Source organism: Corapipo altera, unplaced genomic scaffold (assembly GCF_003945725.1).
Source record: "Corapipo altera isolate COAL_440 unplaced genomic scaffold, ASM394572v1 61411, whole genome shotgun sequence".
Lineage (NCBI taxonomy): Eukaryota > Metazoa > Chordata > Aves > Passeriformes > Pipridae > Corapipo > Corapipo altera.
The window spans coordinates 28,349,656-28,363,679 of NW_020884875.1; the positions used below are offsets into that span (position 1 = coordinate 28,349,656).

The window sequence follows — 14,024 nt, forward strand, 5'->3', positions numbered from 1 at the left end:
GGATGCTGCTGGGGCTGGAAATCCCCTGCTTGGTTGGCCTTCCCTGTAGCAGAAAGACAGAAAGTGTCCACAGTATGCTAGTAAGTGTTCTATTGGAGAAAACAAATCACTCTGTGGTTGAGTTGCAGTTTCTTTCACAGGCTAATCTAATAGTATTATGTAAATCTCTTTCTGTTGGATTAGTGTAATTTTAAAAAGGAAAGTAGTTGAACAAATAGTGAAAGCAGTTGATCTGTGTTTTCAGAGTTGTGTACTGAATACTAAATTTTTAAAATAGAAAAAAAAGTTCTCAGAAACATATCAAGACATCTTACTATTTTGTTAGCAACATAATGACTTTTCTTGATTCCTGTTTCCTTGGAAGTTGACCCATTGCCAACTTCCAAACTCTGTCTTTCGAATCCAGTCCTTAGAAGATGGCATGGAAATTTACGCCATTCTTGACCTATTGTGGCAATAAATACTAAAAAATTTGTTCTTGGGGGTTACTTGAGCACCTCTTTGTCCAGCTTGGACCTTGTTCAGAGAGTTCTTGGGGCAAGAGTTTTACTCCTCACAGAAGGAACTATGTGGGAAGAGCTGGTGCAGACAGCTGGGATTGGGAAGGAATACAGGTCTGCCACCCTAATCACTGTGATCAACCTTGCAGAAAAAAATGAAAAAACTTTTTTGTGGTTTCCTTTTGATTCTGAAACAACTTTCCTTATTTAAAACTCTCCTTAATTCATGCTGATGAGTAGTTGTTTTGTGATACCACTAAGCTAGGACCAATAAAGGTTGACATATGGGTGCTTTATTGGTGCTTCCATCCCCTAACTGCATAACTTCTTCATATACATATATGTATTGTAAAGGAAGGACAGTGTGTGTCATCTTATGGTATAAAGGGGATGCAGAATTGTCATGATTAGGTAATGGGTTAGTACTTGTTCTGAAGCGGGTCTGAATGTGGATGTGGAGGTATGCCTAGTGTCCTAAAAAGAGTTGATTTAGGATAGTAATTCAATGCTAGTTGAGTAAGAATTACAAGATCACAAAACAGATTACTGTTAACAGAAGTATTTTTTCTCATATCAAACTGTCATCCTTCTTGCTGTTTAACCTGATTCTGCCATGTGGGACAAAAATTACATCAGATACTTTATGAAATGTGAATTTGTAATTTACCTCGGGGGGGGGGGGGGGAGACTAGGGGGGGGGTTGGGGTAATTGTCTCCTAAAACTGCAATCATTTTTTTTACTCTATACACATTAAATCAAACCTACTTGAAAGGAACTTGAAAAAACTAAAGGGCTTTTCTGGCTTTGAAGACACTGTATGAATGAATGCTGAATCTGAAACTGTAGGATCTGTGGGAGGATTTTACTGGATATTCGATGAGTATTACACTATACAGAGCTGACTTATAACAGCTTGTCACTGCAGTTCTACAGGGGAAAGCCCAGTAAATACCTTTGATTTACACATCCCCTCTGCTTTTAAAACAGGAGTTTAGAGAGAGTTGTAAAATGGTATGGCTTGGGGATCCTAGGCATGAAATAGCCCCTTTGATTGCAGCTTAAGTGTGATCTGGGTGTACAGCATTTAATAACAAACAACTGATTGTGCAGTTGTGTGCTGAATACCACAACAACAACAATAAGAAGGTTATTTGGTTTATAAGTGGCACTTACTCTAGATAGTTGTTAGTTGATAACCTTCTTACAATCTTGAGCAATGTCAAAGATTTTTGGAGCCTCAGATCCTATAAATGGTGGATAAGACCAATCTATAAAGTCATGTGCTTTTAAACAATGTATTGGTACTCTGATAATATTCTATATTGAATTGTGATAGATCAGGACATCCTACAAACATGTTGTGGATGGAGGGAAAAAGAAAAAGACTGAAAAATAAATTACATAGCTTTGAAGAGGAAAGAGATCTGCTTGTCTTATGTGGTCCCCTTTGTTTCGGTAGGTCAGCCTCATGCTGTAACATCATAGTTGACCCATTGCCAAAATAAGATTAAACAGCCTTAGCCTTAAAGGCTTTGTAAGCATGAAGTGGGTTTGGGGAATGATGTAATTCAAATATGAGTAATACTATGGAAAAATCATCATGTCAATGAAACACAGACAACTCTTAATCCCCACCAACTTTTATAATTAAATCTTCTTGGATATCAAAATATTTTGTATGTTTGTGTAGTTCAGAGTTACCTTTTTACTTTTTTACTCCAGAGCTATTGTTAGAAGTAATTTTGGATTTAATACTTTGGGGTTGTGGTTGCTGGATTTGTTTAATTTGTATTGTGGGGATTTTGATTTTTTAGGTGCAGGGAGGTTTCTGGGTTTATTTTTTGGTTCTTTTCGGGTTTTTGTTGTTGTTTGTTTTTCATAATGAAGCCGTGGGTTTTGCTAAACTTACAGGATAAGCATTGATAAGAAGGTAATTAGTCACTCAGCATTCAAGCCTATCGATGAGCAGAAACATTTTTCTTCCTCTGTCAGGCAGTTTAGACTTCTAGGCTGAAAGCCAGTCAGATGGTCAAAAGACAAACAGCAGCTTTTTTCTTCCTTGTGGTCCATGAGCTTCAGTACCTGTTCAGAGTTGTGTTGATGCCTACGTCTGTCTACTGCTCAGCTTTGTTGTTTCTCTGAAACTGTGAACTTCCTGCAGATCTGGCTGCTTTTTAAATAAAGCTTTATATCTCTCTGGAGGGGTGCATGCTGTGGGGAAGAGTGTGAGAGAACCACTGCTTTCTCACAGTATACAAGGGCCAGAAAGACTGTGTTTTCACTTCTAAGCAGCAGTGTAAATACCTCTATTCTGACTGGCTATCCCACAGTGCAAAATTGCTCAGACCTTGGAGATCAAACTCAGAGGCGCTGTTGCAGGAAGATTTTTTGTGAAGTTGAATTGAACCAAGCAGAGAAGGCTGATGTACCTTAGGTTATCTTGTCTAGCTCTCTGCTGCCAGTTCAGGATGACACAGATATTCCCGAGATCTGTGCCTTCTCTGCCAGTTAAATATGAATGTCTTAGGTGTCTAAGAGCATTTCTAATAACACTAGCAGACCAAGTCTAGGCAAGTGAAGCAGGTCTTCCAGCCTACATGTGATAGAGGATATAATGTGGTCTAAAGCATGCCCTGTTCACTGTGGTTTGCAATAATGTGTAGATCCCCCTATGGTAAATCTGTCCCTTGACAACTTTGTGCAGAATTGCTGAGGGGTGGAATTTAAGGCAAGGATTTTTGTTATGCAACATAACGTCATCTCAGGTTCATGAACTGATTTCATTAAATAATGAATAATGAAACTTGAATGGTGATGGTAACATTGAAATAAAACCAAACCTTAGCTTAAGACTGTTGATTGCTTCTCTTTGAGTTTACTTCTGTCATGCATGGCTGCATTCAAAGATTTCACAACTGGTAGTGGCTACTTTACAATCACTTTCTAGGAATTCATAGGTGTCAGCATAGAAATGATGTCATGAAATGTGTAGCTTTGAGTGATTCCCCCTTGGCACATTGTCATTATGTGATGCCCTTTTTCTAGGTGATGCATCTTCCTAGAGATCTCTCTGTCAACTGTAATTAGTTAACCACTAATACAGGTTAGCTCCTCTTCCAGGTACTGGGTGCAATTATACATGCCTAAATGTTATACAGCTGTTCAGGTAGTCAAGCCTACTAGGGTCAGCTTTGACTTAACTGCTGCTCTAAGTCTGCTTTAGAGAACAGCATTTGCTTGGTTAACAGGGTAAGCTAACTTAAGAAAATTTTCTCATTTTTATAATTCAGTAATTCTACCATTTCTTCGTATGGTATAAAAAACAAGAACAGAATTTCTAGAGAATCTTCTGCAAGAGATTAGGGAAACACGAGAGGAAAACTCAGCAGTATTAGAAATTCTGTTCTGGCTTTAGTTCAACTAGATTCCTGGAGATTACTGATCTAAATCAATGTGTACATCTAGCAACAGCAGGCTTATACATCAATGATAACATGCTGGAGTCAGAAACTACTGTGAGTTTCTTCTGGTTTGTAACAGAAACATACATTTTTGCTTCTCAGCATCTTGGTATTTTTCTTGTCTTCAAAGTCATTATCCTTAACAACATGGTACAATAACTGTAATTATTGATATTACTGTATTTAGTCAGTGCTTTTGAAACTAAAAACCAAAGCTGTGTCATGAAACACAGTGTCATTTCAAAAATTTTTTAAAAAACAAACTTGAGGATAAAGTAAAGTGAATATTGACAGATCATATTGTAAGAAAGTAAAATTGTAAGAAACTAAGAACTTTCTCACTTGCAGAACACACACAAAAAAATCTTCAACATGCATATGGAAGGAGAAATCCAGAAAACATTCTTTTGCCCATTAATTCCCACTGCAAGTATTTGTCAAAAATCCAGTGATGCTCACAGATGTTATCTTTTACTTACAGACATGCTGAAATGTGTACATTTGTGTGATATAAAAGCCATATCTTAACTTACCTTTTCTGCCTCTTCCAAGGTTTTTTTTAAGTATTACTCTAGATAGCATAAAAAGCAGTAATATACTTTAGTCAAGCAGAGTTAACAGCTAGTTTTCCCCAGCCCGGTAAGCAGAGACTGTTCTTAACTCTAAATTTTCTTTAACCAAATATCCATTTTTTTATTTTTTTTTTATTTTAGTGGGCAATTTGCTGTAGTGAAAAAATGCCGCGAAAAAAGTACTGGTCAGCAGTTTGCAGCTAAATTCATCAAAAAAAGGAGAACAAAATCCAGCCGGCGTGGAGTAAGCCGGGAAGATATTGAGCGAGAAGTTGCCATACTAAAAGAGATTCGACATCCTAATGTGATTACGCTTCATGATGTTTATGAAAACAAAACAGATGTCATTCTTATTCTGGAACTGTAAGTAGCTCTAGAGACCTATGGAGGCATAGCAGAATATTTCTTTCTTTGTTTTTTTTAAAAACATATACTTTGAAAATTGTGTGATTTAATGGAAGTTCCTTATTGTCCCACAAGAAGATAGGTAATAGCCTTAGAATTCTTTATTTCTAAGTCAGTGTTGTAGCCTCCTGATTTCTACATGTGTTTTTCACTCTAAATGCACTACAAGGTTTAAAAAAAAAAAAAAAAGAAATCTGTGTATTTAGGATTTTTCTATGCTTATTACTTTAATCATTGTTGATGTTACGGATCCAGAAGAATACCCTGGAACTAAATAAACTAATTTGAAGATAAGACCAGAAGGAAATAAAGATTCTAAGTAGAGGTAGTTTCACAAATTTTGCTATGTTTTCATGTTGGTGTAAAGTGGCCTCAGTGAATGTTTTTTCTCTTTTTTTTTAAACCACATTAAACAGAACAGAATTTTTCCAGTTCTGTCTTGTTCAAATGTGAACTGCACTCTCACATTGCTTCATATTGTCTTAGTTCCCAATTTTTCATTCAATGTCATTGCTAGATTGAGGTAAATATGTCAGGAGGGACTATTTCTGCATTTTTTCAAGTCTGCTTTCCAGTTCCTCATAGACTGCAAGTGTAGACCCAAGCACTATTGACCTTTAAGAGTTGTGAATGCCTGCTGGTGGCATGTGCATGTCTTTACATAGGTTGAATGCCTGACACTGTATTATTGCCATACTTGCTCTGTATCAGTTAAATATGCTTGAGAGTAAGTATTTTGTGCAAGCAAAATATTTGGTACCAGAGTCTTGGGCAGCACTTGTGTCTTTTCCTTGTTCATTTGTTTTTTTCTTATGTAGGTTATGTTTTCCTGTTTATTAGCTTTGGTAAATGGTATTTCTACTTACCTTATAAAGATACTTCAGTGTTGTATGCTTTCAGTAGCATGTGTAGATTTGCAGTATAGATTTAAAAAGAAAACTGGTGGGTTCTTCTTTTCTATGGTATACACATCCATGATACTGCTTTTTTATGTTTATATAAACATATTTTTACACTTCTAGTTCAGCACATGATGGTTTGTTGTAATATTTATCATCTGGATTGGTTTTTCTAGTTCCAGAAGTATACACTTCCATTAATTTGTCACATCTGAATACTTTAAAGTATTTTTTTTAAAGCTAAATTATCCTGTATAAAGTAGAAATTCTTTATATTCTTGCTACTTTTGGTATTTGTTCAGAACTCTTTTAAGTGTGTTGCGCATACACAGCAAAATTAATGTGATGCTTCTTCCTCCCCCCACCCGGTTAATACTAACTCTCTTGTTCTTTTGCTCTATAATCTTATTGTCAGTGTATTATTCTGCATCACTTTTTGCTCTGTAATCTGTCCAGATGAGATCAGGCCCATGTCTGTACTTGAAAGCCATGAGGAATACTGGTAATTGTGGACAGTGGTAGGAGTGATGGGACTGTTGCACCCTCCCCGCTTTGTACATGGAATAGGAGCTCTTTTGGCAGCAAGGTTGCTCTGTGTGTCAGTGTATACCCACTACTGCCTATTAAATAGAAGAAGATGTCGCTTCTGACAATCTGTGTTAGTATTTCATAAGCTTGATGCCATGAAGGTCAGCAAACTATTTACATTAAAATTTAACTAATCATTTTGCCTAGTTAAAAATCCCTGTATTGTTTCAGTTGGAGATTTTTTTTCCACTTTTCCAAACTGCTTTGTGAGTCTTTCAAGTTGAAGAAGTGCTATTTTGGATTTCACAAAGGTAATGCATTTGTTTGTTTAGACAGTTGAAGAGGAAAAGATGAGGTTAGCAAACCCTTTGTAAACTGAATATACTAATTGCTACAAAGTTTTATATCTCTCAAAATCACTGTGATATTATGTAAAGCTATTGAAAAGACAAGACTGTCATTCTAATCTTAGGCTTAGACACTTAAATATGTAATCTCTTTTCTCTAATGTTCTAAATTCATATTTTGCTTAGGGATCTACCCTCTTGACAGTCTTTTTTCTTAAGGAAGAATTTTGTACGAACAGAAATAAAGCTGAAAGCTCATTATATAACCTGTTTTGCCATTTTCAGAATCCATCCTAAGTATCCCTTTCCCCTTCTAATTAGAACATCATATATTTCCTGGGAAATATATTTCCTTTCTGACTACCATATTGAGCCAGTATACCACATAAAGACACCATTTTGTATAACTGAGCTACTGAGACTGCCCTTTTGTTGCCAGATGTCAACATGCACAGTCCCAGGGCAACAGGGTCTGTGGGCTATTCACTATTTATTTTAATTTCCTACTTTAGCAAGAGGTTTGCTGTATTGCAAACAACCTTCTAAACATTTTTCTGCCTTATTAATCAGCTGTTTCTCAGAGGTGGGCAACTGACTGGACCAGGGCGAATGGCTTCAAAGTGAAAGAGGGTAGATTCAGATTGGATAATAGGAAGAAATACTTTACATTGAGGGTGGTGAGGCACTGGAACAGGTTGCCCAGAGAAGCTGTGGATTCCCCATCCCTGGAAGTGTTCAAGGCCAAGCTGGATAGGGCTTTGAGCAGCCTGGTCTAGTGGAAGGTGTTCCTACCTGTGGCAGGGAGTTTGGAACTAGATGATCTTTAAGGTCCCTTCCAACCCAGGCTATTCTGTGATTGTATTCCAGGTCATGATTTACCATGCAGAAATATGTGGGCAGTTACTGAATTATTGCAGTGGCAAGGTAGGTCCTCACAACACTGAATGCAAAGCAGAGCTACATATCAAAATATGTATACCTATATCCACATAGGTGTTTGAAGGTTTTTCTTTCAACTACCTTATGTCGGGAAACTGATTTACCAAAAAAACCCCAAATTCTGTGGACCATTTAATTCCTGAAACTTTTAAAATCAAATCCTTACTTAAAATATTCAGCGGTCACAAACAAGGATGAGATATCCTTTAAGAGCCTTGCTTTACTGTAGTCTTTCGTTATATTTAGAGTAGTCAGGGATGTTTTCAAACTTCTGGGTCTTAGTAACAGGTGTCTCCTGTGATTTAGAAATAACCTTTGAAATTCCCACTCAATGGACTATTTCATCATCTTGAAAGGAATGTTACACATATTACATACAAGCTGGAAGACAATGTCTTTTCATCATCTAACTTAAAATCTTAATAGTTTTCTTTTTTTTTGTTTTGTCACACAAATAAATGAATTAGTAGTACTTTTTTCTATCCAGCTGCAGTAATTAGAGTCTGTTATATGTTAGCAATACTAAGCTATTTCTGGTGAGCTCTGCTGAAACCATCATTTTATCAGTCTTCGCAGACTAGAAAACACAGATATCTCTGCACAGTGATAATTATTTTCTTTCCTTAAACATGTTTTGCACCTACTTGGCTCCCCTTTTGCCGGCCTGGGATGCATAATTTCTCTCTTTAATTTTGCGTTCCCTTGCACTTTATTATGTCTTTATTTAGACTGCAGACCTGCAAAATATACTCAGTTGGTGGTGCTTTGTAGAGCCTTCTTTATAGTTTCTTGGTGCAACACAAAGAAAAAATTCTTTCATCCTAAATTATATAGTAATTCCTTAGAATGTGCAAAAGCAATACAGCTGTTCTCACCTTTTAAAATGGGTTGATAGCAATAGCTGACTCCTTTCACTTGGAAGCTGTGGATGGAGTTAGGTATTTATATTTTTCTCTGCAAACAACATACCTTCGTTTCTGAATTTGAAATCTTAATTCAAGGTGATTGGCTCTTGCAGCGTGGTTCTGAGTGATGAGTATCTGGTTTTAAAATTAAAAAAAAATAGAAAGCTTTGAAAACATTAGCTCAGAAAGAGAGGAATAACGTTAACGTACAAGTGATTATGCATTAAATACTGGGATTTATGCTTTATTTAAAAACTTTCTATAAAACTTAGTCCTGTGCATCCCAGTGTCTCAGAGAGTGTTTCCACTTCATTGGTACCTTCATAATAATAGCCAAAACGGAACAGTGCAAGGAGACAATCATAGATCCCTGTATAAAAATTATGACAAAATTATGAGTTTCTCATTGAAGAGTAAATAAAAGCAAATAATGATGAACTCTGAATTCCTCTTCTATCTTATTGGGGTGTTAATTTAACCTGATACACTTACACTCTGGAAAACAGTAATAGCTTGTTTTCCACAGAAGATTGAAATCTTCACAGTTTTTCTTTAATTTTCAGTTGTCTTTTGATAGAAATAGCTCTGAGATTTTTGTTAATTTTACCTGTAAGTAAATAAGACAGTTGTTTTCGAGTGGCTTTGCACTGAAATTTGAGAAGGGGATTAAATATTTGCTGCTTTCTGGGATGTATCAGCAGATTAGCAAACTGTGACACTAATCTGTAGATCTTGTGCCACCGTTAGATTTCAAAATCCCAATTCCAGGCCCACAGACAGATGCACAGGGGATGTGTAGAAAGATAAGAACAAAAGCTTGACAGGGCTGAAAAGAAAGACACTAGAGCTGGTGTGACTCTGCCACAAACTGAGCACATCTTGAGGGGAGAACTGATGGAATTCTTCTTTAACTTAGTTTATGTTGTTTTGAAATCTAAGCAAGATAAATGTTTCTTCAAGGGGTTTGGGTCTAGGTTTTGGGGCTTGTTTGTGGATTTTTAAATTCATTAGAAATCCTTAGATAATCATTAATTATAATTAAGGTGCTATTACATTAAAGCAATGTGATCATAGCATATGACCGAGTCATTACGAGGTGACCATGCTAACTTTGAAGGTTAATTGTTTCTAAGTTCCCTGAGCCGGTTTCCGTAATGACTTCCTCTGAGATCTGGTGATCAGTTCTGTTTCGTAGTTAGGAAAACCTGGCAGCTTGCAAAAGCACTGTCCAGAAATCCTTTTTCCACAGGTGTGATGTATTTTCTTTCCCAGAGGGAGATATCTGAGTTGCAATCACATCTGTCAGCCTTCCTTTTGGGAAGGCTGGGAAATGCTTTTACCACTATTGCATTTTATAAAAAAGAATGTAGTTGACCAAAAGCTTTCATTTACTTGTCTCTTTTCAGGAAAACTATCACTTCTGCCTAGAAGTACAAGTGAAACAACGCATACCAGCTTTGCTCTTAGTGAAAATGTTTATACAAAATATTTCTAAAAACATGTGCTCTGCTACTTGAAAACAATATAAGAGGTAGTCATGTTACAAACATGAAAATAGATTTACTCAGCCCTTATGACTTTCTCTGTTACAACTTGGTCAATAATGTAACGTCCTTTAGGATTAAGATGTGACTGTCATAAAGCATAAATTCATATTTTATTGAGCAAGATATTTGAACAACCTATTATGACTGCAAAATTATTACTTAATTTAAATGTAAATAGAAGGAAACGTTAAAAAAGTAACATTTTAAAGGAAAACAGTACGTGAAGGTGAACAGATACAGCCATAAAGGAATTTAGCTGTGACTTGACTTGTAATCAAGCTTCTGTGTTAGTCTGAAGGAGTATAGGTTGTTGTCCGTCACCTTAGGGCATAGAAGAAGAGATTGGGAAACTATGTGGTAATTCCTACCAGCAGACAGAGAAATTGAACAGTGAGGAGCTCTGTGCTTTCAGAGGATACCAGGTACAGATACTCCAAAGTGCTCTACAGGACGAAGCTGCAGTGCTTGGTGAACCTCTTGCCTCTGCTCCCTTTAGGAAGCCATCTTTATCCAGCCAGTGGTTGGGGCAACAGTCTTTAAGATGCTGGCTGCATGTGCCCTTCTGTAGAGCCCCAAGGGCAGGCTGGGAACAAGTTTCTGTGGCTCAGAAAACTTGTGGTTTGGTCTGCTTTCAGTCAGATTTCAGCAAGGTGTTTGTGCACCTGCAACCCCAAAGCTAACTTAGAAAGAAGACTCCGTTGTAATGGAGGTGGAAACAGTGTACTTCTTGGGAGAAGATGACATTCAGAAAGATCCATGAAAGGAGCTGTTGTCTCTACCACCTTCTTTAGATTAACACTGCTTCTGTGTGTGAGATGGGATATACACAGGTACAGTGGTGGAATGGGACTCTCTGCTTGGCTTCTGACTCCTCTTCTGAAGGTGACTATAGGTTAATAAAATGTGCAGAGTTTGTATATTATGGGACTGTGTTGACCTGGCTGAGGCACAGGACTAGACTGGAAAATTCAACAGCATTTTAGGAGGTTTGTGAAGGCTGCAATAACTTACATAGCCAGTGTCTTTACTGGATTCTTATAACCCATTTCTTGATCTGCAATATCTGGAAATCCAGTCAAGATCATTTAGTTATTCTGGATATATAATCTGATTAGGAAATCTCTAAAACCAGGCTCTGTTGATATATCTGAGAACACTGTAATTCCATGAATTAATTCTGGAAATTAAAGTTATAACATATATGGAGTGTGGACCTGTATTAACACTCTGTGACTCGCTTGAAGTATTTGCCTTGCAGTGATACTATGGTTTTCTGTATACCTGTGATAGCACAGCTTAATATCAGACCTACCAGAGTCAGCAAAAGGGTAGGGAATAAGCAGTCTCCTGATGAGCAAGCTAAGAAACACAACCCATTACTGATCTCCCATGGGGATGTGGGTTGCAGCCCCAACATGGTGAGAAAGGGAGGTTACCTGGAGCAGAGGGACCTTTCAGGGAAGCCAGGCTTTTCTGAGCTTCCAGGTGAAGCTGCTTGTGCATGCTGGTTTAACATTTTAGTCATCATTGCTATAGAAACCCTTTTCTCTTATGCCGTATGTCCCTACCAGTAAAAGTAAGCAGCAGGCAGAGCTAGATGTGCACTATAATTGCCAGCAATGGCAGCACCCAGAGGGAGGACATGGGTTACTGAACTTGCCCCCCACCCCAATGCAGGAGTTACCAGCAGGAGAATTCACAGTGGCCCACTCTCTGAGGTCAGCCTGCATAGAATCTCAACTGAGACATTAAGGGCAAGATGTGTAACATGAAAGAGCACACCAAAGTTCCAGACCAGAGGTACTGGAACAAAGTTTTGAATGCTTACAGGCAGTCCCTCCTCACTCATCTACTCATTAAGCAAGGGCTGCCAAGTCACTTAGGGAGGCAGTACTTAGGCAACAAAAGAAGCACACAATATTTCAGAAAAATCTACTGCTTTTGCTAATGAACTTCCAGTTTAAAAAAGAAAAAAAAAACCAGCAACAAGAAACAACATTTCAGGCCTTTTAGCTTCCTTGACCCCAGCTTCAAGATTTGCAAGCAGTAGGTATATTACCTATGAAATACAAATAACATTTTATTTCATGCTATTATAAGGCTTATGATATAACCATTAAAGAAATGTCATAACAACTAACCTGTGGCAAAGACAAAAGGATAATATTCAGCAGTGCTGAAGAAAAGCTATATGTGATCTGATGCAATTAACTTCACAAATGTCATGTCTTTGATAAGTGTAAAAATGCATGTACATCAAACTTGTAATGTCGTGCAAACTTTTAGGGTATGAAATTGCACAAATCAGAATAATTGCAGATGAGAAGAAGCTGAAGATGAAGAGGCTCTTTCCATTTTGCATAAATGCAGTTAAGTTTCTTTTACTAGCTATCTTGAAAAGATATAAACCTTGGGAATTATATCTTTCTCTTGGGGTCTAAAAGGAATGTGTGTAATCAGCGCTAATGTTCAGAGGTGACTAATAAGTTTCACAGACTACATTAAAATGCCAACAGGAGTAAGAGCAATCTTGACCAGCCATAAAACATGTCAATACCTATGTGACACTGTCACAGTCTGTTTGAGACTGCGGAGTGGACAGCAAGGTGCTTCGAGTTGGCATTGCTGCAAATGCCTGTCCTGAGTACTTCTCTTATCTGTGATGGCTGATGAAGGCTTTAGGCATCAGCTGTTTTAGGCACTTTTGCTGTTTAACTGGGTGGGCAATCTACATGAAAAGTAATCTGGATACAGTCTTTTGGTGCAGTTTCCGAGGTTTTTCCTCGGCTGAGGATCCAGCTTTGCTGGTTTCCCAGACTGTGGTGTCTAGCTCAGTGCCAAACCATGCTGAGTGCATAAAGATGCTGATGCCCGCGGCTGGGGCAGTAGCCACAGTGAGTCTGCCAGCTCCATGTGGCATGGGGAGCTCCAGTAAACTGTAAACTGTGCTCCAGTTTACATCCTCCTGGCAACTGCAGCAAGCATCCACTTGTAAATATGTGGAAGGAAGTTTCACATGATGCGTAAGTCCTTTAGTCCAATAATTGGAAAGGAAGAGAAATGCCAGCACTGTGTCACCACCCAGAGCTGTGTTCATCATCACAAAGTGCTGCAGAGATACAGGCCTTAGCCTGAAAATATTTTCTTATTGTTTTCAGTCAGAAGCAAAGAATGAGAGAATATGCGTGTCTGTTTGTAAGATGCTTCTGACCAGCCTCTCTAAAATAACAAGTTGTATTTAATCATTAGGAATTCCATTTTAATGTCTCTGCAACAAGAAAAAAATTATTGAAATGACCTCTCATCTTTCCAGTCTATAATTCTTATATTTTAATGGCACTTCATTTCAATAATTGCTTTCATGCAGAAAATACTACAACACAAATAATATCCAAAACAATACTCTCATTATTGTCTAGGCAGTTCAATGACAGCTCCAAGAACTCATTAAAATGCACTTTTTATGCAATTTGCATTACAATAATGCAGATTAAGTCTCTTAAAAAGTAGACATGATAAAGAAGTCAAATATATTTCCAGAAATCTGCCCCAGCTGTTTAGCTGTTGTCACATGTGAATGCCATAATGTTTCATAATCAGAGCTTTAAATTGTGAATAAATAATTTTTTCCTCAGAGAAAAGCAATATCAGTTAGGGTGCACTTTCTGAATTTGTTTTAATATCAATACAATGCAAAATATAGGGGGTATTATAACCATCTTTACAGTCTCTAAGACATTTCTAGGGAATAATTCTGCTTTTATAGATGGGGAAAACAGTTTCCCACAGTGGGAAGTCGTCTCCTTATATGTCCTTAAACAGGGTTATTGTCTGTTATTTAAGAATAAGTGTACTTCCTGTTTTCTATCACTTCAGTATCTCTTATGCTGTTGAGTGAGTCAACAGCTGCTTGTCTGAGC

General features: G+C 37.5%; 1 protein-coding gene across 1 annotated transcript in view; it reads left to right on the forward strand.

The window, feature by feature from the left end:
- The window catches only part of DAPK1 (death associated protein kinase 1), an 89,359-nt gene that overhangs the window by 35,356 nt on the left and 39,979 nt on the right, over positions 1–14,024 (forward strand). Inside the window, exon 3 of the mRNA XM_027634788.1 lies at positions 4,676–4,897. Within this exon, the coding sequence (XP_027490589.1) occupies positions 4,676–4,897 (222 nt within the window). The remainder of the gene's footprint in view (positions 1–4,675; positions 4,898–14,024) is intronic.